General features: G+C 37.8%; 1 protein-coding gene across 2 annotated transcripts in view; it reads left to right on the top strand.

The window, feature by feature from the left end:
* The window catches only part of LOC150089627 (U-scoloptoxin(11)-Sa2a-like), a 169,915-nt gene that overhangs the window by 48,331 nt on the left and 96,081 nt on the right, over positions 1–25,503 (top strand). The window contains exon 1 of one of the 2 annotated variants that reach the window (XM_090368695.1): positions 9,019–9,105. The exons of the other annotated variant lie outside the window; for it this stretch is intronic. Coding sequence (XP_090224821.1) covers positions 9,062–9,105 — 44 coding nt within the window. The 5' untranslated portion in view covers positions 9,019–9,061. Of the gene's footprint in view, positions 1–9,018; positions 9,106–25,503 lie in introns of those variants that run through there. 2 annotated transcript variants of the gene reach the window in all.

Raw genomic sequence — 25,503 nt, 5'->3', positions numbered from 1 at the left:
GATTTGAATATTTTTTCATGAACACAAAGGAAAGAAATTTCCTATGGCATCATAGTAATTAATGTCCATTTTTTAATGATTATTTTTTTCCTCATGCATATCCTCCCCCAAAAAATGTTCAAATCATCCCCAAGAGCAGGTGCACCATCACGGTAAAGTGTACAGCCCTTAGAGTACAGCTATGAAAAAGGAAGCTGTGCAAAGAAGCAAAGTACGAATTTGTTTTATGAACAGTTTCCATTTCAAGTGAAAAATACACGTATTTAACATTATTCGGCCACTTTATCACGACCACTGAGTTTTTGAAGCGTGTTTATGGGAATATCGACAAATGAACACATTGTGTAGTGCGTGTGATGTATGCGAGAGTTCTTTTTTAAAGAACATTAGCGACGTAGACCATATTTATTTATTTCGAATGCATTTCTGGTCAGGATTCTTGGGTTTGACTTGCTAGTAACACCCGACCGTCTCGAACCCCGCACACTCCACTCAATACAGCCTTGCGCTCTTGCTAACATGGCTACCAGGGTCCCACTTAGACCATATTGATCAGTAATGTGCTGTGTGTGTGTGTTACGGGTCGATTAACATGTGGGGGGGGGCTGAAAAATCAGGAATAACTCACTGGGGGAAACCGCACTTCCTCCGCCTGAGATCGGTTAACTACAGCTCCGACTGAAGAGACCTTTAGAAATTCCTCCAGTCTATGACTAGAATCAAGAATCAGACCTTTCGAAACGAGTGACAAGTCGCAAAACCACTGTACGGTCACGGTTGCCGTCAAGGCATTTACATGTCTCAAAGGTGGCTTAACGTCATTTGTAAAGATAAAAGCTGAATCAGCTTTTTACTTCATAAATGACAGATAGATATATTAAAAGATTATGACACAAATAATTTCTAATGCAGAATTATAAAAACATCGAAAATGCTGCGTCCCCTCCAAATATCATCCGCGTTAAAAAATAAAGGGGGATATGGAGTGGGAAAAAGCAAGCTGGCTAATATTAGCTGCAAAATATCTGGCTTTTCTGCTCGAAAGTGAAGTTGAATAGATTTTCTTTTGTGAATCCGCTTAATGTTGTGAATATAAATTGACACTAATCATTAGTCTCCGCCAAGTGTTCGAATTTCTTTTCAGCCAAAAGGTAATGCTCCGTGAAGAAGTCGATTCAGGATTGTGGGATACAATTTTTGATAAAACTCGGGCATTTTATTTCAACGCGCTGTTTCTTTGTCAGGTTTGCTCGCGTTCATCACGTCATTCTCTCATCGACCATGCGTTCGCCGATTAGAATAAAGTATCCTTCTTTGCACCTTCAAGACATGGAACACTCAGTTCTCATTTCAGCATGGGTTTTTATTTCTTTCAAATAAAATTTTCATTCGAATAAACGAGTTTTTTTTTCTTTCCTAGAAAATTGAATATTTTTTGTACGAAAGTAAATTTGCTGTTCGTGCAGTATTTCATTATTTTTGTTTCGCAATTTCTGTTTTGTTTTTAAGCGAGCTTTAAAATTCACGTTTTGTTCCACCATGCACCAAGGTCTGAATCAAAATGCTAATCTAATGCGGGTTTAATTAATATTTCTATAATTATTATTCGTATTTTTATTACTTATGCAATTTTTGTCCTTATATTCGTAATTCTATTTCTTTTTTCGATACTTTTGTTTTATGGAAAACATAACGTACACTGCAGCGCTCATTGTAATAATGACGAGTTTACAGAAATAGGTCATGTATATAAATATAATCTTTATTGTGTACAAAGAATGTATACAATTTACCCTTCACGGCAGGAATGCCAGGGGCTTCACATTGGCTGGTGTACAAAGGCCTTGAGGACGGGGCCCACATCGAGGTTCGGGTTCATCCCCCAGGGCCAATAATATAATACGTTTCAGTTAAATTATTCACAATATTCATAAGAATGTTATACAGTATTTTTGACATTATATACAATATTATACAGACATCCTTTTTAAATTTATTATACTGCGACATTACTGTGCAGTTTTCCTGGATGAGAGTAGGTCCTCAAGAATCTCCCTCCGGTATTTGCGGTCCTTGACAAATTTGTAGAGGTCGCCTTCGATTGCTTGGACTGTGATAAGCATCTGCTTGGGGAGAAAGCGGTCGCTAAGGGCTAGTCTGTTATGGTTGGATATAAGTGTTGGAGATGATCTCAGTCCGGGTTGAGGGATCCTCCAGCTGCACAGTTCCCATATGCTTGGCTCTGAGATTATTCCAGTGGTCATTTTGACAGTTAGGGTGAGGCGTCTTTCCATTATAAGGTTTGGCAGTCGTGCAAAGTTCAGTGCGGTTGCCATCGCAGTTGTTCTTTGCTGGGGTGGACGATGATGTTTATGTGTGACCCAACGAAGGAGCCAGTATTCGGAGGAGTACACACGCTTGATATTCGTGGGGACTGCAGATGCCCATATTTCTGAGGCGTATAACACGACGGAGTATACAGAGGTGTATACGTACCGCCGAGTCACATCCAGATCCTTAACGTGAAGTAGTTGTTGTTTGGTAATGTTAAAGTTGATAAATCGGAAACCGCAGATAGGGGAATAATAAATAAAAATATATGCATATTAAAAGAATCTTACTTAAAATAGAAAATAATAAAATGAATTAGTAAATATTATAAAAATTAAAAAGAGAAAATAAATATTAAAAAAATTGCCAAATAATAAGGCTTTTGGAGACGGGATTTAGCCCCTTGCGTGACAATGTAACGATTTAGCAATGTCCAGAAAATACTTAACGGGATTCATTTTGGAAATAAAAAAAAATGCTGTTAACAGCACAGTAGTTCGATGAATAGGCTATATTTTCCTAGATCACTGTGGGATGGCCTTGCGTAGAATGACTTAAGATTTGGACTTCGCTATCTTTCAGCATTTGAGATGAATGTTTTTACAGCAATCAGAACTAAGAATAGTAGATGAAGTCTTACAGAAAGGATACATCATAAAAAATTCCTTTTTAACTGATTGTTTGTTTACCGATGTTCTTCCTCCTGTAGGGGTTCCAAATCTCGGTTCCATCTTCAACATTTGGCTGGACCAATCCCGTGATGTGGGAAATATTACTGATTCGGGCTCAAAGATAAGTTCTACCGATAAACCTCTCGCCTCAGCTTGGGTAACACTTTGTCTCCACGTTGCTAGTTGAGGTAGTTGTGAAAGACAGAGGCATTTAATGGCTAAAGAAATAGCCACGTTTCTGCAGCGACAATGTAATCTGAACTCAATCTTCTTATCACTTGTTATCGGCAATTTTGCCCACAGTCTATTTTTGATTGGAAAAGCTGCATGATTTCAGAGAAATTTTCACTAAAAATATTTCGCGAAATAAATTAAATGGCAACTTAGTTACAGCTGATTTACTAGTACCCCAAACGTGCTCTAAGAACTGAAACTTATTTGCTAAAAAATAAGACAAATTAATAATGACCTAAAAAATAAGGGCAACTTCGTACATTTTTCGGTTATTTACATCTCTCCTCCTGCCTTCGCGGTTACCACAGTGATTACTATCATCCTTTCACACAATGCGGAAATTTTCTGGATTTAACTTCTTCAAGGAATTGTGGACTTTTTTCGCAGTGTGGCCGAGTTAGTCGATCTCAGGCGAGGTTACATGGTTTCATCTCCCGAAACTCGGGTTTTTCCTTTGGGAAACCTCTGCCATCTTTCCATAACATAAGATAAACGTGGCATTTCGTTATAACATACAGAAATAACTGTTACCATTTCTATTAATAGCTGTTTTTTTCATTGAAATTTGTATCTACGTGACGGCTTCATTTAAAGGTTATATAAAATTTGAAGCGTTTAAAGCAGATGCTCTGCGCTGACTTTAAACAATTATGCACTGACACCTCGCGGAAAGATAATACACTGGATCAATACTGATATATGACTATCTTTTAATCTGGACTCACGTGAAAGCGGCTCCGGATGTTAAGGGATCAAAAGCAGATTTTTTTTAATTGTATCAACATTATTAAAAGAGCTTCAAGGAACCATGATGTCAAGATCCCACGATCGTATAAAGAAAGCCCTGTCTGGGTCTGAGTTCAACCTTAATCGTGGTATTCGATTATCACGGTTTAGGTTGTTTTTCTAGATGGTGCATAATTTCTCAATCATAGCTAAATATTCCGATTTTTATTACTTCATTTCTCTCCTTAAATAGTTAAAAGCCTTTCTACGTAGTGGTATTTTAGTTTGTGCCTACATGACGGTTTTCATTAAAGATAAACATTTGTGGTGTTCCAAAATGGTAAATGAACATTATTCATCCTTACGACTTGCTTTAAACGTTCACGTTTTCTGTAATCTTTAAATTGAGGCTGTCACGTAGAACAAATTTCAATAAAATAACTGTTAGTAGAAAATAATTTCTGTGTGCTTATTTTTATCTTTGGTTACATTATCGAAAGATGGCAGAACTTCCTAAATTTAATTAATTGTACGTTAGGAAACTTATGGTTGACTTCTTTTTGTCAAGTTGTTGATAGCAACAGAAGACTCGGAACACATAGGAAATGCAATAACAACGTTTAGATTACAAATAACTTTTCTGTTGAAGTAGGTTGTTCAAAAAGTACTGGGAACGGGCTCTTACAAATTTTTTTATCTACAAGTATTTAGCAGTTACATTCTCTCAAAGTAATCCCCGCCCCATTGATATAATATGATCTCCACATTGTGGGGGTGTCTGATAGCATTAGGCCTGGCTTTGCTGAAGAGCAGCGATGGAGTGCTGTTCACCATATGTTGATTTCTGAGTGGTTAATTCATTTTGTGAAACGAATCTGTCATAAGAACGCCCATATTCAGAGAATAAATGGAGGAGCTCGAAGACTTCTCATTAGAAGTCTGTCCAGTCCAGATCTGGACTGGACAGTTGGTCGACACCACTTGAAGTATTATAAATACCATGGAAAATGACAATGGGCTAAATAAATTAATTTTATTTACTTTCTTTCATATCTTTTGTCAAATTTAAATAAAATTTTAAAAATCAAATACAGAAAGATTAATATAGTATGACGTGTCATACTGTTTACAATTGCAATTACATTCAGTTACGAACATGGGCAATTTTGAATTGTCGATGGAACGCGAAATACTTTTAGAAATAATCAATTAATAATGAGTGAATTGTGGCTTATCGTCAGATGATAATGTAGCTTGATCTTTTCTTTCAAGAGGGAAAAAAAAAAACAGATCTTGAGTCCCCGCTATGTCAATCTCAATAGCTATATATATACTCAGTATTTTAGAGTGTCTCTCTTAGCGTTTACTATGCTCAATGTGTATTACATTCATTACCTTTTTACACAGAGGTTCTTTACTGAATTTACACATTCCTTGAATGACAATGCTATCCTCCTTGAATGACAATGCTATCCCAATGATGTTTGAGGGGGTTGATACCGTGTGCCAACCTCCCGCCAGATTAGCTGACTTCCAGAATCGCTAGGCGCCTCCGTAGCCAGGTGGGAAGGAGCAGCAGTGCGTAGCACACGCTTCTTGATTAGACCGGGGTTCGAGCCCGTCACCACCAAATACGGAGGAAGCGGAAAGGTCAAGGGAATGACCACCGCATATTCCCGGAGCAATATGGCCTTAGTTGCTAATGTTCCTAAAAACCAAACAACAACAACAACCAGAATCGCTGCTGAGACAATCTACTCTCATCAGTAAAGAGTACCTTAAGTAAAGATTTTGTGGTTGTAACCTTTAGAAACAGTGTTGGCCCTTAAGGTTTGCACACCAGTGTACAATGGCCCATTGTGGTCTAAATCGCTGATGCGCCTAAAATCCTACAACAAGAATTGACTATCCAGAATACATCTTTTGTTGCATTGGTCATGGTCAATTCAGAATGACGTGACTTTTATTTGTTTTAAAATTTATCTTTTTTTTTCTATTATACGGAGACCCGATACTAAATTTCGGCTAACCTAACCTGATATTGAATTTGCAAAGGCATACGCATTTCTGTAAGAAATGGCATATCTTTGCAAATGATACAATATAGTTCTTATTATATCAAAATAATTAATGAAATGCTCTAAATATTGAATGTTAATGCATTTAACAGCTCTTTTATTCATATATCGCAGAAGATTTTAACCATCCCACGCTATCAGAGATGACCAATCAGCAGTAAATTACAAGAATTTGTGTATTTCTTGGCAGAAAGTTATGTATATTCTGTATTGTATATGTATATTATTGACAGAACTTTGTAAACAGCCCGCTACGACCGTTAAGGAAGTTTCGCCAAATTTATCGTCTAGAATGCATTCTGACACTTTCTTATGAAAACCTCAAACAGAAAAGTAATTATAGCCTACAGTACTTAGTTACAATTAAAGCCTGGGAAGATAGAAGAATTACTACAATTAAAGCCTGGGAAGATAGAAGAATATATATACTTGTTGACATCAGATTTGAATTTCTGTAGATTGCAATTTTCAGGAAATACCTGTGACGGGAGGTTTTTCCAGAAAGTTGTTGAAATGGATTAGTGAGGAAGAAGAAAAGTTGGGTGTATGAGTTTGAAGTCGACAGTAAACGGATATTAGCTGGTAGCGACATGAATTCGAACTGGTTTGGAAGAGAACGGGAGAATTATAGAAGCCAATTCAGAAGAAGAATGCACATGGAAGTATCTGTGGAAAAGGCATGCAAACGGAAGTCTATATAAGACAGTGGAGGGACTTTCTAAGAGATGGATCATTAACTAACACTATTGCTCTATTTTTAATGGAGTCTAGAAGCTTGAGAGGTTTTTAGGAACACTATCCCAGATATGGGAGCAATATTCCATGGTAGGGCAGATCTGAGATATGTACAGAGCGAGTATTATTTATTTATTTATTTATTTTTTTTTTAGAAGAAACATAATGCAGAGAGCGAAAGAGAAACTCCAGTGTTTCAAATGCAAAGGAAGCAATATTTGTGGTGTGCTTATAGACTTTGTTTGCATACCTTTTCTATAGATACTTACATGGGCATATTCTTCTGAATTAGCTTGAAATTAACTAAGTTATATTTGCCCTGTTGGATAATTACCTTGAGATCAGCATTTAAGGAATTGGTGGTGGATATTTGAAGCTGAAGCTGTTTGCGCAGAGCAAGGTTTCTCAAACTAGAAGGTAAAATTGGGGATTGGATTTCCAGTTTGTGGAAGATCATTAATATACACCTCAGTAACATATAAGAGAGAAAGAAGAAAAACCAGAATCTTGGGGAACTAATATCATTCGCTGAGAGCGGTCAGAGAGAAAACTGGATATCTAATTGCAAAAAATAGTCGATAATCAGTTATATAGAAGCTTGTTAAGAAAATCTCTATGCTAAATGCTAACCAAAAGCCTTAAATATGTCACGAGAAACTGCTTAAGTTGGACTCAACTTTTGCATTGAATTTGCTCATAGATGGTTAACATAAGCCTAAATATCATCAGTGGCTCGACACTGACAGAATCAATATTGGCGATGATTGATGATATGGAAGGTTTGATATTGTTTAGGAGTTGGCTGTTAATGGATTTCTCCATTACTTGTCCAATAATTGGGATTCTCTCAGGAAAAGTAAGTGAGGCTCGTTAGACTAAGTGTAAATGGGCATCATTAAGATTGGAATCGAGACCACGTATATTTGTGAAAAGAACGAGCAAATTTTGGGTGGTTTAGATCTATTCGTAGTTAAGTTTGTTCTCTTAGTTTGACTATTCATGATATATTCAATACTAACGAAAATTTGAAGAAGATATGTATGAAGTAATTAAATCTTTGATTGTGGCATGCACACAGCAAGAATATACCCAACTCCTTATATAACATGGCCTCCATAATGCCTTCCCCCCGCATACACTACTCGGACTCTAGTCGTTGTCTGGCAGAGTAGAGGCAGCGAGGTTATACACGAATTGATCCGAATGCCTCCTAGTGAGTTTCCAATAGGTTCGGTCCGGTGGGCTAACTAGCGGTCAACCTGCGAACACTGTTTTCGAGTTGTACCCTCGAAATATAAGAAAGATTGGATCTTCCTTACATTTTGATCCATCATAACCTCAAAACAAATCAATCATACTGTATGATGAAAGAGATGGGGGTTGTCGGAACAGTGTTCTGGAGAGTAAACATTAAGTGATTCATCAGGTAAATCACATAACGAAATCATTGCCCTAGCTGCAGATTTAGTAAGTGTTTCGGCTTCAGCTATTAACAGACTGAATGTTAAAAATGCAATAAAATTTTTCAATGTCTGGGCAACATCAACCATTACGATAGGTCGTCTTCTTCCCATCGTTGAGAATCAGTGAATTCACCCTTGCCATCGTTATCGCAACTCTCCCTTCCGTATCGTGGAAGCTGCGGGCTTTCCAACGTCAGGTTAGATTTTCCACAAGTTATAAGAAATGATATAATAATATATAGCCTGATCATCTTTGAAACTTCTCGGTTCTTCTAAAATCTTTCTTTGATCATAAAACAGCAGAAGGTCCTCCGCTACGCCACTGCCTCATTGTATGTAACTCGGAATGCAGTAACACAACCTTTTCGTACCATTATATTAACTCGACCCCGATTAAATTATTCTATTTTTTGCTCCTAGGTTTCAGGACTGGGTTTAAGACTCTACATATCTTAATCCAAAAATCACGTTAAAATGTCTTTAATGATAACAGACCACTTGCCTGTCCTCTTTCAAATTTAACTCCTATCCTAGAAATTTTACTCTGCTCGAGACTAACATGGCGTCGTGTGAACTTATAGACCCATTCAGACCATCTACACTTAAATTAGATGGGTTTTTGGTAAATTTTACTGCAACTTAAACTGTGCACATTTCTATATTATAAATTGTACCGTAAGAATTTTTAAAAGTACATCATAATACAAATATAACAACTGGTATTGTATTGAATGTGTGTGTGTGTGTGTGTGTGTGTTTTTTTTGTAGATTCTCTTCTATTCTACAGAGTTTAGAGCTATACCTTCAGAGTGCGGCATGAAACATGTATTTAGTATTGCCGAATGGGAATGAGGAGGAATTTATAAGGTAAGCCTTTATTTTGATAGGATTGTTCGAGTTAAAATGCTTCTTGGCACATGGTATCCAGTATAAACAAGTTCAGAACAACTGAATTAAATTGATGAATATATGTATTCATCAATTTACTTTTCAGCTATAGTATGGCGCCCGTATTTTTATTAATAGGAAATGCGAAGCCTTATATCCTTGTCAATTTTTTGCAGTTAGATGTTAGGAGAAGATATGATGCATCATTTACTTTAGTTGTAATGCCACCAAATGCTGGATTTAATCTTTTATTGTATTACGAGGACCGGTATGAAAGTAATGCCTCCTAATTTTTTGCTTTCAAATGTGGCGCTGTACATCATTTCGCGTGTCACTGAGTGGTCACTAAAGATCTCTAGTTTCACTATACTGGGTGGTGCTGTGATCGGTCTCATGAGTGCAGCACACGAATAGTTCAAATTGGTGGGTGTTACAGATATACGCATCAAGCAAAGAGTGGTCATTGAATTTATTTTTCTTTCACGCATAGTCACAGGTGACAAACCTGGGTCCACTATTATGACCTTGAAATGAAGAGACAGTCGATGGAGTGGCACCATCAAAATGCATCGCGCAAGAAGTTCAAAAGACGGCCTTCTGCCGGTAAAGTCATTGCGACAGTGTTTTGAGACAAAGGTGAGTCTTGCTTGTGGCCTTTTTAGAGCGTGGCACCACAATCAACTCAGATCGATATGTGGAAATGTCGAAAAAGTTGAAAGCCCGCATCCGTGGAGTTTGAACGGACAAAAATCTTAATCTCCATGACAACGACCCCACACCAGTCTTCGCACGTTGGAGGCCATTGCAAAACTGGGGTGCACTATTCTTCCTCACCTGTTCTCCTAGCCCGGATCTTGCACTTTCCGACTATCACCTCTTTGGCCCACTGAAGGATGTACTCCGTGGAACCCATTTTCCGGACGCGACCAGCTCGAGCACGGTGTTCGCGAAGCCCTCCGGAGCAAGAGTAAGGACTCTTACAAGATTGGAATACAGCGTCTAACTCAGATGGCGGAAGTGCATAGAAAATGATGGTGCCTGTGTTTATTAATGATTGAGAATTAATTGATGTAAAAAGCATAGTTGTAAGAATTAAATTTTCTGAGGAAAAAATAGGAAGCATTACTTTCGTACCGCTCCTCGTACATTAGGGCTGCGCAAGTTTACAGGCTGAACTTGCATAGATAATCCTTTCAGTCTCTTAAGAGCTTTCGAACTGACATGTCTTCAAACGAGGGAAAAGTGTGGGTGCATATGTATGTATACGTATTCATCAATCAGAATAAGGATATTACAGGAGTGGGATGCAAAGTTTTTCGTATTACTGTAATTTATTATCGAGAAATGTGGAATTTAATAATAGCGAAAACAGAATGCAGGAAATGTATTGCAATAAGGTGAATCCCGATTTACACTTTTCTCTACAGGCGGCAAGATGATAGATCCATAATGCTTCGCCCAAGAGGAGATGGGGAAAATTCATAACATGTGCTGGGTCCGCTGATGTTTGAAACAACATCAAAAGACTATAGCACATTTAAGAAATTTATCAGTTTATCCTACAATGCAATGTCATGAGATTATCCATCGTGTTCAGTTTCTAAGTGATTCAAGGAACAATGGATTCATTCACTTCCCTGTCTCTCCATTTCAAGTTTCCAAATCTAAACTCCACTGAGAAATTTGACGTACTGAAATGTAATGGGCAGGTGTCCTCTACTTATTACAGTAGGAACTAGATATTGCTGTTGCAATGTATATAATTCCTTCAATACTTTAAAATTATACTAATAGATACTTTTCGACCACTAAGTGAATACACGACACGTCGAATTGAAGCTGTTATGATGTGCAGAGGATCTACAAGATACCTAGGTTTGGTTTATAACATGTTGGTAGCGCATAAAAATTTACTCACTTTTTGAAAATAAAAAAAACATTAAGTCCCCAAAAAGTTTCGTAGGAGCTGAACAATAAAGCTAATGTAATGCAGAGTAATGTTAGTATTGAGGAGGGTGATAGGTATAGTGTATTAAGCGCCAAAGCAACTAAGGGGGCAATACATTTGTCTGTAACTGCGTGTATTCTTGGACGATGTTTTTCTGGATGAAAAACAGTGTCTGGGAGAAAAACCATGCAACCCTCACCTGAGACCGACCAACTCGGCTGCGTTGGAAAAAAAATTTCTTCGCGTCATTGACGGGATTCAAATGCATGCCTTTCCAACCACCATACACTACCCACGAGGGCGAGAGTTCCCAAGTGAACTGAACTGCAACTTGGTATCTGATGAGTTCTTGAGAATGGACCTAGGAACGGTGGGAGTGCAGGCCTTCGTAGATGACCTGATTTTGACAGTGCAAGCAAACTCCAGAGCCCAATTGGAAATCCTAGCTAATCAGGCCCTGCAGATACTCCAACAGTGGGCCAAGAAGAATTTCTTAACAATGTCACCGACAAAGACATCGTCGGTGCTGCTTAAAGGAACCCTGCATCTGAGACGACCACCCCAGATTAAGATTGATGGGGCAACTATCAAGTTCGCCAATCAACTAAAATACCTGGGTGTCATACTAGACAATAACTTATCCTTCCAACCACATCTCAAATTACTAAGACAAAAGATCAGAAACTACTCTGCCATGGTAGCCTAGGATCACAAGGCGAGAATGGGGTCTCAAAAAGCGTACCTTAGCCTTATACTACAAGACAATCTTCCTCCCAATAATTACATACGCTTCAGCAATTTGGTACGACAAAACTGCCTTAGTCGTAAATAAGAGAACCCGGGATGCAATTCAACGCACCATCCTGCTCACTACCACCCGCGCCTACAGAACGATAAGTAACCCAGCCCTTCAGGTGATAGCAGTACTTCCACTTGATCTTGAAATCGCAAGAACAGGACTCCTCTACCACTTATCTAAGGGAATAACCTTCAATTTACAATAGACCCAACAAACAACCATAAGGCAGAAAATATCCGGCTTCAGTCTCACCTGCTGCAGATGTGGCAGGACAGGTGGGCAGAAACAACCAAAGGAGCAATCACCCACAAGTTCTTGCCGCAACTAGAAAAAATCTATCCAAATTCGCCTACTTAGTTCTTTCCGGGGTTGCAAACAACATACTTGCTAACTGGACACGGCCCCTTGTAGAGGACCATGCTGTACATGTGGAGAGATTGAAATCTGGGAACACCTCATGTCCGCAATATGAGGATCTCAGGTGCATTATAATCACGAAAAGATACCTCCACAGAGGGCAAGAGTTTCACCTACTGGATTCAGAGGAGGAATACAGAGTCCTGACCAACTTCGCTCAAATTCTCTTCTCATGAAGGAGAACGCTAAATGCAATACACCAGGCGTGAAAGACGACCAGCCAGATAACAAATTAAAACATCCTTTCAGACACACCCCGGAATGATAATTATGAGGAAGATACTAGCTGTCTTGCCTAGAAATAGTGACGGTGCACTTCCTACAATGATACGAACGAACACTGTTCGTTCGTATCATTGTAGGAAGTGTTCAGTGTTCGTTCGTATCAATGATACCAAGAAACCCTGCCTATATTCCAACAAATATGAAACCTAAGTGAAACTGACAAATGTACTAACTGAAGATAGAGAACCAAAAACAAAGACATTCAACTTGGACCGGACACTGACCCACGAGTGACTTTACTACCGGACATGATCTTATGACTACACTACAACTAGTGCAGCCTCGCTGCCACGTAGCCAAATGGCGATCTGTACCAGCTCCCTTGCTTGGTACCTATTTTCCTCTCCCCGGCAGGGGGAGGAGGAGATGGTCGTCCTGTTTTCTCCCTCCCCTACCACCCTATATACTTCGCCTGGTGAGGCATGGGCATGCCTTACTGACCACCTGGGGTTGCCTTCCTATCGACCCCATACTTCAGTCTCTTCCCCCTACTCTGACTAATACGCCAGCGTAAACCCCACACAACTAATCAAAATTAACGATTTCTAAATTGAAAACTGAACCACATTAACCTATCCTGGCCTTTTCTAAACTTAAGTTTCCCCCGTTTTTTTAGGTCTTAGCCACCGAAATCTCAGGAAATTAGGTGGCAGGATCTGCCAGTGTATATATAAGCTATTGGGCTCCTGGTCTGGCCTCCACGGGGCGTAAGTGGGGCAACACTGTGCCCCAACTGGGGTTCAGCGGCTAAACGACCAGAAGAACAACGGTACACGACACTAAACGATCCAAGACCCACATACTTTTAAATCTCTGGCATTTACAGCGCGTACTGTACACACCACAATGTAAACTACGCGGAGATGGGGAAACCCCTGGTGCCGCTTGACCCTAAACACACTTACCCCAAGTGAACACTACCGCCTTCTGACACCTTAATCGTTGAATCATTTTCCGAAATGTTTTCGTGAATTTAATTGTTTCTCATTACCATCTTGGTAAAATATTCAAATACTTCACTATAATAATAAAGGTAGAATATGATAAATCCATGTTTTATGGCCCCGGATTAAATATCACTCGAAATGCAGTCGCCAGTGGTCACTTAAAGTTGGACACAAGAATGATTATTTTTCAATCTTGATTAAGTCTCGAGAGAAATTTACGCAAGCGCAACTATATATAAAACGAAAGAAAACAAACGTATCCTACTTTATCTAAGTAGTTTTGCCACGGACAGTTGTATGAAGCCTCAAATCTTTTTATGGTAAAAATGTACCATCGAGTTAGAACACTTTGAAATCGCTCTGCGAGTGGAAAGTGACGAAAGTTCGTTCACGGAATCGGTGTAGCAGAAGCGCGCACAAAAATAATGAAATAAAATGAAAAATATCATCGAAAATTTGAAGTTTGTTTTAAAGTAATCGAATTTTTCTGACGTGACCTGAAAAACGATTTAAGATACGTTTTTCAAGTTCTTGCCATAAGTGACGACCGATGGATCCATAAAGAAAAGGCATCCTGTTGCTTAACGCTTCTTTATATAGCGTGCGTAAAGATTCAAACACAAGAGCGTCTATTCGGGTATCCGTGTTAGTATTAAAGAGAAGGTCATTGGCGCAAGCTGTCACGTGGTATTTGCTACATGAAACGGCTTCTCCGAAGCGAGCTGCTGCTATTGGAAGGGGAACACGCTCAACAGACGTGAACTGTTGGTCTTCTCACTGAAATCAAACTTTACAGCAAAACTCCGCTGTTTGGAGACAGAGTATCCAAGAAGAAGGTAGGGGACCTTTTTTTCCTTCGAGCTAATTGTTGTTTGCGATTAAGATGCTTGGACTTCTGTCAATTTAACTAGTTTATAACTTTACCCGAATATATTAAGTGCAGAAAAAGATTGTTATAATAAGTTTCTTATGGTCATTGAGAGTGCAAATGAAAGTTAAAATTAATATCCATATCAGAAGCTATTCCTCCACCTGAGCATAAATAGCTGAGTTGCGATTGCAGAAATTAACTTAATTAATTACTTTAGGGTATTAACTTCAACAGATAAATAATTAACCAAAGAGAGCGTAGATAAAGTGAGATTTTGGTTAACTAATTTTAAAATGTTCATTTATTTCACGTATTTAATCTGATCGGAGTAAGCATAGGACTAAGAAAACTGTTATATTGTGATTTAATCTGAATTTTTATTCGCTGATGCTTCTTTCGCCTCTAAAAAGGCGAATGTATGTGATTAATGAATTCTAACAAGAAAAAACTCGCGGATGCCATGATTGTTAACGACACGAAATACAGGCCGTTAATCAGATAAATCTTAAGTAATTTAAATGATTTTAAATATTTAAATTGAAGCAAAGCACATTTCCTTCCCTATTCCTTAATTTTTAAATATAAATGCCAGAGAGAAAGATGGTCTTTCTTCTTTTAGAACGTGGCCTGAAGGTATTCTCGCACAGTGAGAGAATAAAAAGAGGAAAAACATGCTTAAGGGATATGGAATGATGAGGAGAAGTTATGGAAGGAAAAAAATAGGAGAATTATTCTCTCATATTGAATCAATATTAAGAATGTGTGAAAAATTAGATGGAAATTTTTCGATCCATCTAATTTTTCCGGTATCAGAAGAATTATCTGAAAACAAACAGGTGATTTTTCTCTTGGTTTTGATTCTAACAAAACTTTCCTTGGAGATTTATGAAGAAGGCAGTTGATCTGCTAACAGAGAACTTTATTATATATGACTCATTTTTTGTACGCGTTGTGGTCACAGGCAATGGTATAGCAGTTTGGTTAACAGGAGGCGAAATTAGATAAGGGATTAGGACAGAAATACACTTCTTCCCTAGAATAAACGAGTAGCCCAGAATGTAGAAGGAATTTGTGGAAAGTGAACGGTATATGAATGAAGAATACAAGTTCATGGTTGGGTAATCCGGGAGCTCGATATAGCGTCCGTGTTAGTAATGGCCCTGGACATTGTAGGTATGTGGATCAGTAATAGGCCAGTAGATATATCTAATAACAGAAACCATATATATATAAAATTTCCATAAATAACACACCTACATATTTTTCCTATAATTTGATAAGGTTCCATCTGGAGAGAAAACGTAAAATTACTAAAGCTTAATGTTGGACTATTTCAAAACCGTAAAAGATTAGAAATAATTGGTAATGATGCCAGTTTCCCAATCGGGACACTTTTATTGGCGCTCATTCTGCAATCATGCCATCAGGGAAAAGACTTTGGTTACACTTAAAAACGTACTGATGAGTTTTTAGCGATACGAACTAGACTTTAATTCACAGGAATATAAAAATGGCGCAGTCCCACAAATACCGTGATAGCGGGCGAATAGTTGCTGGATTGTGGTAAATTAAGTGATATGATGATATCAGAGAGGTGTTTGTTTTAAAAGCTACTGAGATTAAAGGAAGGCTTCAGGGGAGGATGGTATATATTTAGTTATAATTAAAAAGGCTGCATGGCAGTGTATCAGACTTTTAGAAATTAATGAGTTCGTGATTAGTTTCCAGAATGGTTATCTTGCACTAGAGAAGTGCTAAAAAGGAGTTAGTTATCTATATGCTAGTGAGCTTTTCTTCCGCGGTAGGGAAGATCGCGGAATCTATAGGTTAACGATGCGATTCAGGATGATCTCGACAAGGATGGTATCTTTAATTGAACCCAGCATGGGTTCGTTAAGATGTCTCTTAATAGTTTGGTAAATTACTTTTATACACAGCAGTCATTAAGCGGTTGGATACCGGTAACAATTTTGACACTTTTTATATATATATATATATATATATATATATATATAGTGTAGTGAAGCTCTAGATATATAAAACAGAAGGTAAAGTTACTACGCCGAATGGCAGGCTGGCTAGAATATAGCAGAAGTGGGTTGTTATAAATGGCTAGTCTTCAGGGTGGACGCGTGTAATAAGTGGAATCCCCCCCTTTTATAATTTTCATGACTGGTATTGATGTAGTTACCTAATGGAAGCTATCAAAGTTCCCTGATGATTTGAAGGCAGGAAGGTTAGTTAACAATTCGGGTCAGATCATTATGCTTCAAAAAGACTTGTATCGCTGATCTTACGGGCGCTGGTCCACGTATACCCTCAATTACTTCTCCATATCTCCCTATCCTTAGCCCTCCTCATCTCTCCGTATCTATAACCCTTCCTCACTTCGGTTGCATATATGGTCTAAAAATGGCAAACTTAAATTTAATGCTTCTGGATGTAAGGTTTGGGAAAGAATTCCTGGAGTCACGTATAAGGTAGGAGAAGAGAAAATAAGTGGTTCAAGACTAAAGAGATCTAGGCGTTGCAATTCAGTGATATGAAATTTTCCATGCAGTGTAAACTAGCTGCTTGGAAGACAAGTTCTGTCTGATTTTTAGGACCTTTACTAATTGAGAGGACAGCGTCATTACCTCTTTATATAGCATGATATATAAAATATACTCTTCTATACAAATAGGGCGCTGAAGAGGTTAAGTAAAATGAATGATGAATGTCTGTTTTCCTTCTTAGGTGAGACAAGAACCACAGACCAAATATAAAACCACAAGGAATGATAGATGACTGGATCTCATGAATGGGCAGTAGTTGTCGAACTCAGGAATAAGTTACCTACCAACTCGGAAAAGGCGGTGAGTTTGGCTAAGTTCAGAGCAGAACTGGATAGCTGCCTTGTGAGAATGGGAATAATACGAATGTTCTATTATCGCTATGAAGAGCTGTAATAGGCACGTCTACTCGTCACGAATGCCAACAGTAGAATGAAGGCGAAGATGCTGTATCGCTATATTTTATTTTATTATCGTTATTGTTTTGGCTGGTGCAGCATAAGGCATAGGCTTTCTTGCACCATGTGGCCATTACTACTACTAATAATTATTATTATTTTTAATTTTGGGTGGTGCAGAAAATTTCCGCTTTCTCGCACCATTTGGCCTGACTAATAGTTTTCTTTATTCACCCTTTAATCCTCAAAAATATCAGGAATGGTCCTGAAAAGCTTCTCTTTTCGAGCGATGGTAATTTAAAGATTCATTATTTTTCATTTTTCTGTACTGAAAGAAATTACTATCAGACCAGTTTTTTTTTTTTTTTCAAAATTAATTTTTTAAATTGGATTTTTTTACTCAGAAAAAGCTAACCACAATAAATTAGGGAACAAAATAAAAATAATTATTTTAACTAAATACAGACAAAAGAATTTTAATTGGTAAAGGTGCTTTTGAATTTTACAATGCTTAAATATGGGCTTACAATGGAGATAATTTATTGAAAATTCGTCCTAAGTAATGAGCCTTCTTTTCTGGTCCATATAAGTTGTGGTTAGCAATTAGCATTTCAATTCTAGCATTTTAATTATGTTCCTAAACCATAAGGCAATTTTGTCCATTATCCAATCCCTAAGAATAATAACATTTTTATTATTCATAGGGATTTAAGTCCAATCCCAGTCAAATCCAATATACTACAGTTTCTTCAAACTGTACCATACATGAGCTCCTCTCATTGAAAAAAATAAGTGAATGACGAAAGATAGAAAAAGGTATAAGCAGCAGCTATAAAATAGAGGCAGTATATTTAAATATACGTTCCAGTTTGTCAGAGTTCTGAGGAGCTATGGTATTTAATATTAAACAGGTGGTTCGTTCCCGAAATGGTGGGAGAGTTAGGAACAGACAATAGCACATCACTTATTTTGATGTGGGCTCTTCGAATTACTGAAGGCTTTCTATTTGTTAAAATGTGCCACCGATAAGTTTCGCTTCTTGGAGTCAAGTTTTTCCAAAATAAAGTTGGTTGGTTGTTTGTCCATTACGCATAATAAGACACCATCAAGATGCAATCAGATAGACAGCCAGCCTTACACTATTACAAGCTGTGAGGGTAAGAAGGGACAAAGCGGATTGCATTAAACTTTTAACATATGCTACAGTTTCTAAATTTAAATTGGTTCGCTGCGTAGAGTAGATTTCCTTCGTGATACCTTTTGTGTAGAATTAAAGATGTCTACGACTAGTAATTTAAGCTGTAAAATTTGAATCAGCTGGATGTGCAACCATTAGAGGTAAGTCTAACTTATTCTAACATTTATTATCATTCCTCAAAGTAATTTAGTACACCATTTGAGTTATTGCAACGAATTAATTTTTAAAAATAATGTAAGAGGCAATATCTTATTTTTAGAGTACATATGTACTCTCAGTATTTGGGATGAGTATAGCCATCTAGAGCACACTTTAAAAGTGATAACCACACTATTAACTCACACTATCAAATACAAGCAACCATTTGACATTGCTTTTTGTAACGAAACCGTGTAGAATCCTTTTCTCTGTAGAGATAAAGACTATCTACGTATAGACTTACGAGATTTCCCCTATCCAGCCTTCTTCTTTCTAGAAAGAAGAAGGCTGGATAGGGGAAATCAATCAATCAAAAATGCAAAAATCAATCGCCATCTCTGGTAGATAGAAACACACCGAAGTCTGTGGTGAAATTATTTCTGAAATCGCTAGGTATTACCAAAAATATACAACTATATAGGACCTGGCTACAAGAACAATGAGGAAATATTTTCAGGTATTACAAAAAAAAATAAAAAAAAAAAGTCTCACCCCATAGCCCAACTAATCTCAAAAAAAACCCTAAAAGAATTTCTGAAATAAATTGAATTTTACTGCAGCGCGAAAAACCCTCTCCCAAGAACAAATTTCCAAGGGGATGGGTGGATTGACACTTCAATTTTTCTGAGCCTATTGGGACATTTGGTTCTCTCTTGCAAATGTTTAAAGGAGCACAAAAATGTACGTACTTTATCAACATTACTCACAACCTGTGTAATCTGTTTAATTCCTAAGAACGAAGATCTGACAAACCTTCAGAAGCGGTTTTCAATCTTTTTTAATGAATTGCAGGTAGCAAATTAATTTCCAAACCCACAACTGCCGACGGACTGAAACACTTCTTTTGATATCATCAATCATTACAGTCTACCCTGTACCATGAAGACCGATACACGACAATTTTTTTCTTTAATTCAATCCCTGACCTGATCCACACGGCAAACTGTCAGCTGAAAAACCTCGCACTAATTAATATGGACTAAAAAAAGGCACTTTCACAGAGCGTGACACAACTACTTGTTTGAATTGCCTAAAACGCCTGAATATGATTTTTTATGGAAAAATAATCCGTCTGCTATACCAAGAGGTAAAATTTTGCTTCATTATAGACACTTTAAAGCGAAAGTAATTTTATTGCTTTCACTTTAAAAAAATCTGTTTGTAGTCCGGTACGAACACTAGGTCACAAAAGTTTACAATTAATCATTTCGACAGTGAATACAATCGTTAACCGTATTTAGCAGTCACGCGAGGTTAAGCAACGGTCTACTCAAACGCATGTTCTATCTCGTGCTCTGATCAGCTGACTAAGTCGGGCCTCACTCCATCCAGAAGGATAAAACAAGGACGTCCGCTTTTGTACTGTAATAATGTTCCAGAAGAACATTATTACTGTACTCAATGGGAGAATTTGTGGCCATCCAAATTGCTCGTGAACTGTATACAAAAGTCTCATATTCATTGTAGTTTACTACAATGAAACCAGCAGCGTGTGGGTGCCAAATTAAATATCACGATAGACTCCCTGATTCAGTACAATTGGTTCATTGAATGACAAAAGTACCTAGGCGTGTATTTTGATAATATTCCATAACCGAGTGATCATACACGCCTAGGTACTTTTGTCATTCAATGATTCTCTGGTCTGATTTGCTCAGTCGTTTCAACAGAATGCTTGAAAAATACTGTGGAAACCGCCTCACTGAGAGAAGAATTGTAAAAAAAAGTAATCAAAAGCAGAATGCTAGCTATAGCATACTTTTAAAGTGATGACCACACCATCGACTTCCTCTATCAAATACAAGCAGCCATTCGAAATTTTTTATGCAATAAAAGCACGGTATTCTTTTCATAAACTTTGTCACCAACTGATGGAAAGCGTTATCAATGAAATCTTCGAAGAAGGATAATTACACCAACTGCTTAATTAAACATCACAAAAGCGCTTCAAGCAATCATAACCGCGCAAGAAATTAAAAATTATAAATCTTTGGAGTTCACATCGCCAGAAGCCACAGTTCCGTTACAGTTTGCTCACTACAAGTCAAGCAGCCGCGACCATTATATCATCCTGCTGCCAACCGATATCCACGTCCTTTTCAACATGCAACAGTCCACCATCCAACTTTCACTGGAACTTTACGTACAGTACGAAGGGTGACAAATCCAACAAACGTGCAATGGAAACTGTTGCATAGCACTCTCTCCTCTTTGCCAGACTACAGTCGAGTTTACGCGCCTCAAATCCGTTTCTTTTGTGCCACACGGAACACAACTACTTGGCCTGCTCTCACACATACGGAGCAATATGGTCTTAGTTGCCGATGCTCCTAAAACCCAAACAACAACAACCCTCACGTATGTTTTAGATACTCCAAAGATCGACTGTAGCCATGCACACAACCTGGAAGACCACCGGGGCACACACACACAAGAAGCAGAGCAATGTGCCTTCTAGAGAAACTTCAAAGAAAGACCTATTATCGGTTCTGCGTAAGTAATAACTACACAACTGAATTCTATTCAAATTCTACCATCACAGATCCGAAGAGACCGCGATCCACCTTATCAGAAAAGGAGAATAGATGAATATCCGCCTCTTCACCATCATTGAAGACACCATATGATCGATTGATTTTCTTTGTGCTTTGGAACTGGAAAAATAAAGCGTAGAAACTGCTTTATTGTTCCAGTGTGGTTTTTCCCGGGTTCTCCTATATTATAATTAAATTATTTTATTAGAATTATGAGATGTAAACAGAATTTCGTACTTTTTTGAAATGTATTTACTGTTGATGTTAATAATAATAAAAAAGTCATAATTCTACAAAATCCTCTCAACCCGTGGATTGGTTACTGATGCCTCCAGCACTTTGTGCGTAGATTTTTGGGAAACGTGGTTTATGGGAAACTTTTATCGATTTGTTTGCCATATTTGTGAATTATAGAGGCATACTCGCACTACTGCGTATGTCTATGTATTTCTTATACTTGTAACCACTCTACACATTTTTTTTTATACCTGTAACCACAAACAATCTTATAACCCACAAATTTTCTACCTACAAAATTCTTAAACATGCAGTTACAAGATTGTTTTAGTCCTTTTAAGTGCATTCGCATATTCTTAAAACACCCATTGCCTTTCGCACATCGATCCGTCCCTTTGCATGCAACAACTCTACTCCCAGTGGATGAGTCTTCATGAAATTTTATATTTGGCTCGCTTTTTTCGAAAGATTTGCTGAGCCATCCGAAATTTCATTACAATCGGATCAATAGAAATACAGGAATTATTTCTTTCCATAAATATCACATAGGCTACCCACACACTGTATATTGTAGCTTATGCACTGGATATCGTTTGTTGCTATTTGCTCACTGGAGGAATAAATAGGCAAAATGGCAGACTCACAAAAAAAAAAATGATCTCAGTTCGCGCATATGAAATTCGCTGCATTTTTAAGAGCTCGCTCTTTTGTTATCAGTTTACTTAATACATAAATCATGACGTTGCTATTAGTTTATGGTATTAACCACAGCAGAAACGTAAAATAAATAACAATTAAGTTATTAAGATCAAGGAGAAAATAATTAAATTATATTACAAAAATATTGACCTCATACCATGATCTCAGGTAAATAATTTTATTAATCACAGAAAACCTGAAATAAGTGTTTCATTTCAGTTTAGGAAATATAAAAAGGGAGGGAATATTACGTTTAAGGTAAGTTTAACGAAGTCAAAATAATTAGTTTTATATATTATTAATTTGTTAGTAATTAATTAATTAGTAACAAGATAATTATTTAATTTTCACTTTGTGGAAAAGGAAAATTCAATCGCAAAAAAAAAGATTCAATTAGGAAAAAAAATGTAACGCACTGAGTGCGTTGCATTTCTAACTTTTTTCTTTTGCATTTAGGATGAGGCCATTTCTGATGCCCCTCTTTACTTTTTATTAATTTGAATCGCTTGGTTTTCGATATTTATGCTACTAACCGAATTCGCGACATTTTCTCTACATTGGAGTAATAATAACATTACAGTAGTATAGAAAACTGGTGCAATGCCAATTAATTATCAGTTTTTAAACACATTACACAATTATATCACAGGAATCGTTTATTACTTTCTTTTACCCGTTTCACCTATGTATTTGTCCAGTTCCTCTTTAAATTTTCACGAACTTTCTAGCTGCACAAGATTAATTCCCTTTCTTCCTGTGGCTAATTACTCTTTCGATTAAAAGTAAATTTTATTTCATTAAACCCGATTATCCTTTCTCGGTATAAACTATTGTCTCCTTGTTTGTGTAACAGGTGAAATCAAGTAAAGAAATATCCCACTTTTACTCGTAGTTGCCATTTTAAAGAAGCATCTATCTCGAAGAGGTCACCGGATCAATACGCAGCTTATAGACCTACAGAGCTGGATTATCTTTTTAAAAGCAAACCCATATCTTTCAGTTCGTTTCCCAAACTATGGCGTTACCAGTGCTGATAGTCTGTGATAATATTATTGTGTTAGAGAAGGTAATAGAAAAGGAGATGGCGACAGAGAAGATAATTTTATTCGAATAATAGTTGAAAGTTCTAAATAATTCTTAGTGATTAGAATAATCCTTAAATGACGACTCCAGTTTCTTAACATCCCTACACGCATTTAAATCATTATTTTATAGATATATATACTTTATATATTATTTACATATATATTCTATAGATATACGAGTGATTACTGAATTATGACCACCTACCCATACTGGTTGGACCACCGTTCGCACGGATAACAGCCGCCTTTATCCTACGCATTGACTCCACTAGATGTCTGAAGACGTCCATAGGGATCTGCAACCATGCTGCCTACAAGACTTTCCACAGTGTCGGAATAAATGACGATTGCGTATCCATACACCTCACTTCCCGTTCCAAAACATCCTCAGTGTGGGATGTTTTGGAAAGGGAAGTGAGGTGTTGTATAGTGCGGGCCCGATGACACGGCGCTTTATTGTCTTAGAAGAATCCGTTTCCGTCCTGGAAAAAATGCAACATAGCAGAGTGCACATGGTCTACTAAGAGCTGCCAGTAGACCCCACCAGTGGAGCGTTGGTCCATATCTATCAGGAGTCCCAGTTCTTGCCAGCAAAATATGCCCCATATTAAGCAACCGCCGCCACTACCTGGATAGTGGGCACTGTGCACGGATGGGTTCACGGACTCGCCTTGCTTACGCCATGCACGTGGCGTTCGTCGGCATGTTGCACCAAGTGTTTGAACTCATCCGACTAGTACTCGTTTCCAGTTCTCCATTGTCCAACTAGCGTGTTGTTAACACCACAACATTCGCCGTCGACGGTGATCAGCGGTGAGGAGAGGGTGCCTCTTGGGTCGTCTGCTGTGGAATCCCCATATGTCTGAGTGTGCAGCGCATCGTCATTTGGGATATTATTGCATTCCCAAAAACATTGCACCCGTTGCTCACCACGAACACCCACTTTGCATAATCCTTTGCAGTTCTGTTGGCTGGAGGTGATTTGATCCGTTCTTTGTACGCCTTAATCGTAGTGGGCTGAGAGAAACCAACAAGACGTGCCGTTTCCGATATTGAAGTACTCTATGCATGAGCTCCCACGATCATGCCCTTTTGAAACTGATGTCTTTACTACATCCCATAACTACTACTTTATCACTTTTACTTGCACGACCAGATGCAAATTACCACTGCTCTAGTGTACGAAGCTTTTCCGTCTTTTATACTGCGACCTATGCAGCATCTTCCTTTACGGATGGGACGGTCATTTTTAGTGATCACCTAGTGTATATGAATTTATTAAATAATAAACATTAATCAGAATGTATTAATAATTGAGATTAGTATATATCATAGGATAGCATGTATACACCACGCTACAAAGATTCGGATGAAACACCCAAAAAAAAAAAAAAAAATCGCAACTACATACGTATTTCAAGGCAAAGTAATAATAAAATAGCCCAATCTTAATGGCAGTCAAATATGTTGGTAACATCAAATTCACTGAAAATTACGTAAGTCGAAATTAAAATATAGATTTTTTTAAGTTAAATGAAAATGCGTAAATTGGAAAAAAAATATAAGCATAAATGCGGATATATAATTTACATGAAAAGCTGCGGCTCAAAAGCCTCATACCGACATCGTTCGCATTGCTGCCTGGCGAAACCTTTTTGGAGCGTGGAAGTCCCGGTGGTAGTCCCGATTGAGCGACGAGTCGCAATATTTAGGTTATCAGAGTGTTAGTGCGGAGAATACCTGCAAAACATCATCTAACGCAACGTATTCGTTATGTTGGAATCATGGTGTGGGCTCGTCTATTTGAATTCGAACTGTTAGTTATGCCAAAATCATCAATTCCGAGTTGTACATGCAGTTATGTGATGCTCACACCCTGGCAGTTCTATGAAAATGGGCCCTGCGTGTTCTAGCACAATAATTCTCCACGCCACACAGAAGTGCAAAAAAAAAAACCAACTGGTTTGACAAAAGAGAAGGTCAACAACTCTTTTGGCCTGCCTAGAATTCGAATTCAATCCGATGGACACTCTTAGGATAAACTGGAACGCTGGATCAGGACGCGATCACTATGCTTCTCTGCTCCAGACAAACTGGAGACAATACTAATAAAGAAGCGAGCACTAATTACTGCTACCTTCTACAAGCAACTGATCAAAAGTATTCTGAAAACGATCGGCTGTCACTCGGAAAAAAGATAAGCACACAC

This window comes from Mastigoproctus giganteus, chromosome 2, assembly GCF_048544385.1.
Source record: "Mastigoproctus giganteus isolate SK-2022 chromosome 2, ASM4854438v1, whole genome shotgun sequence".
In the NCBI taxonomy this organism is placed as follows: domain Eukaryota; kingdom Metazoa; phylum Arthropoda; class Arachnida; order Uropygi; family Thelyphonidae; genus Mastigoproctus; species Mastigoproctus giganteus.
This window is presented reverse-complemented; position numbering and strand designations above follow the sequence as displayed.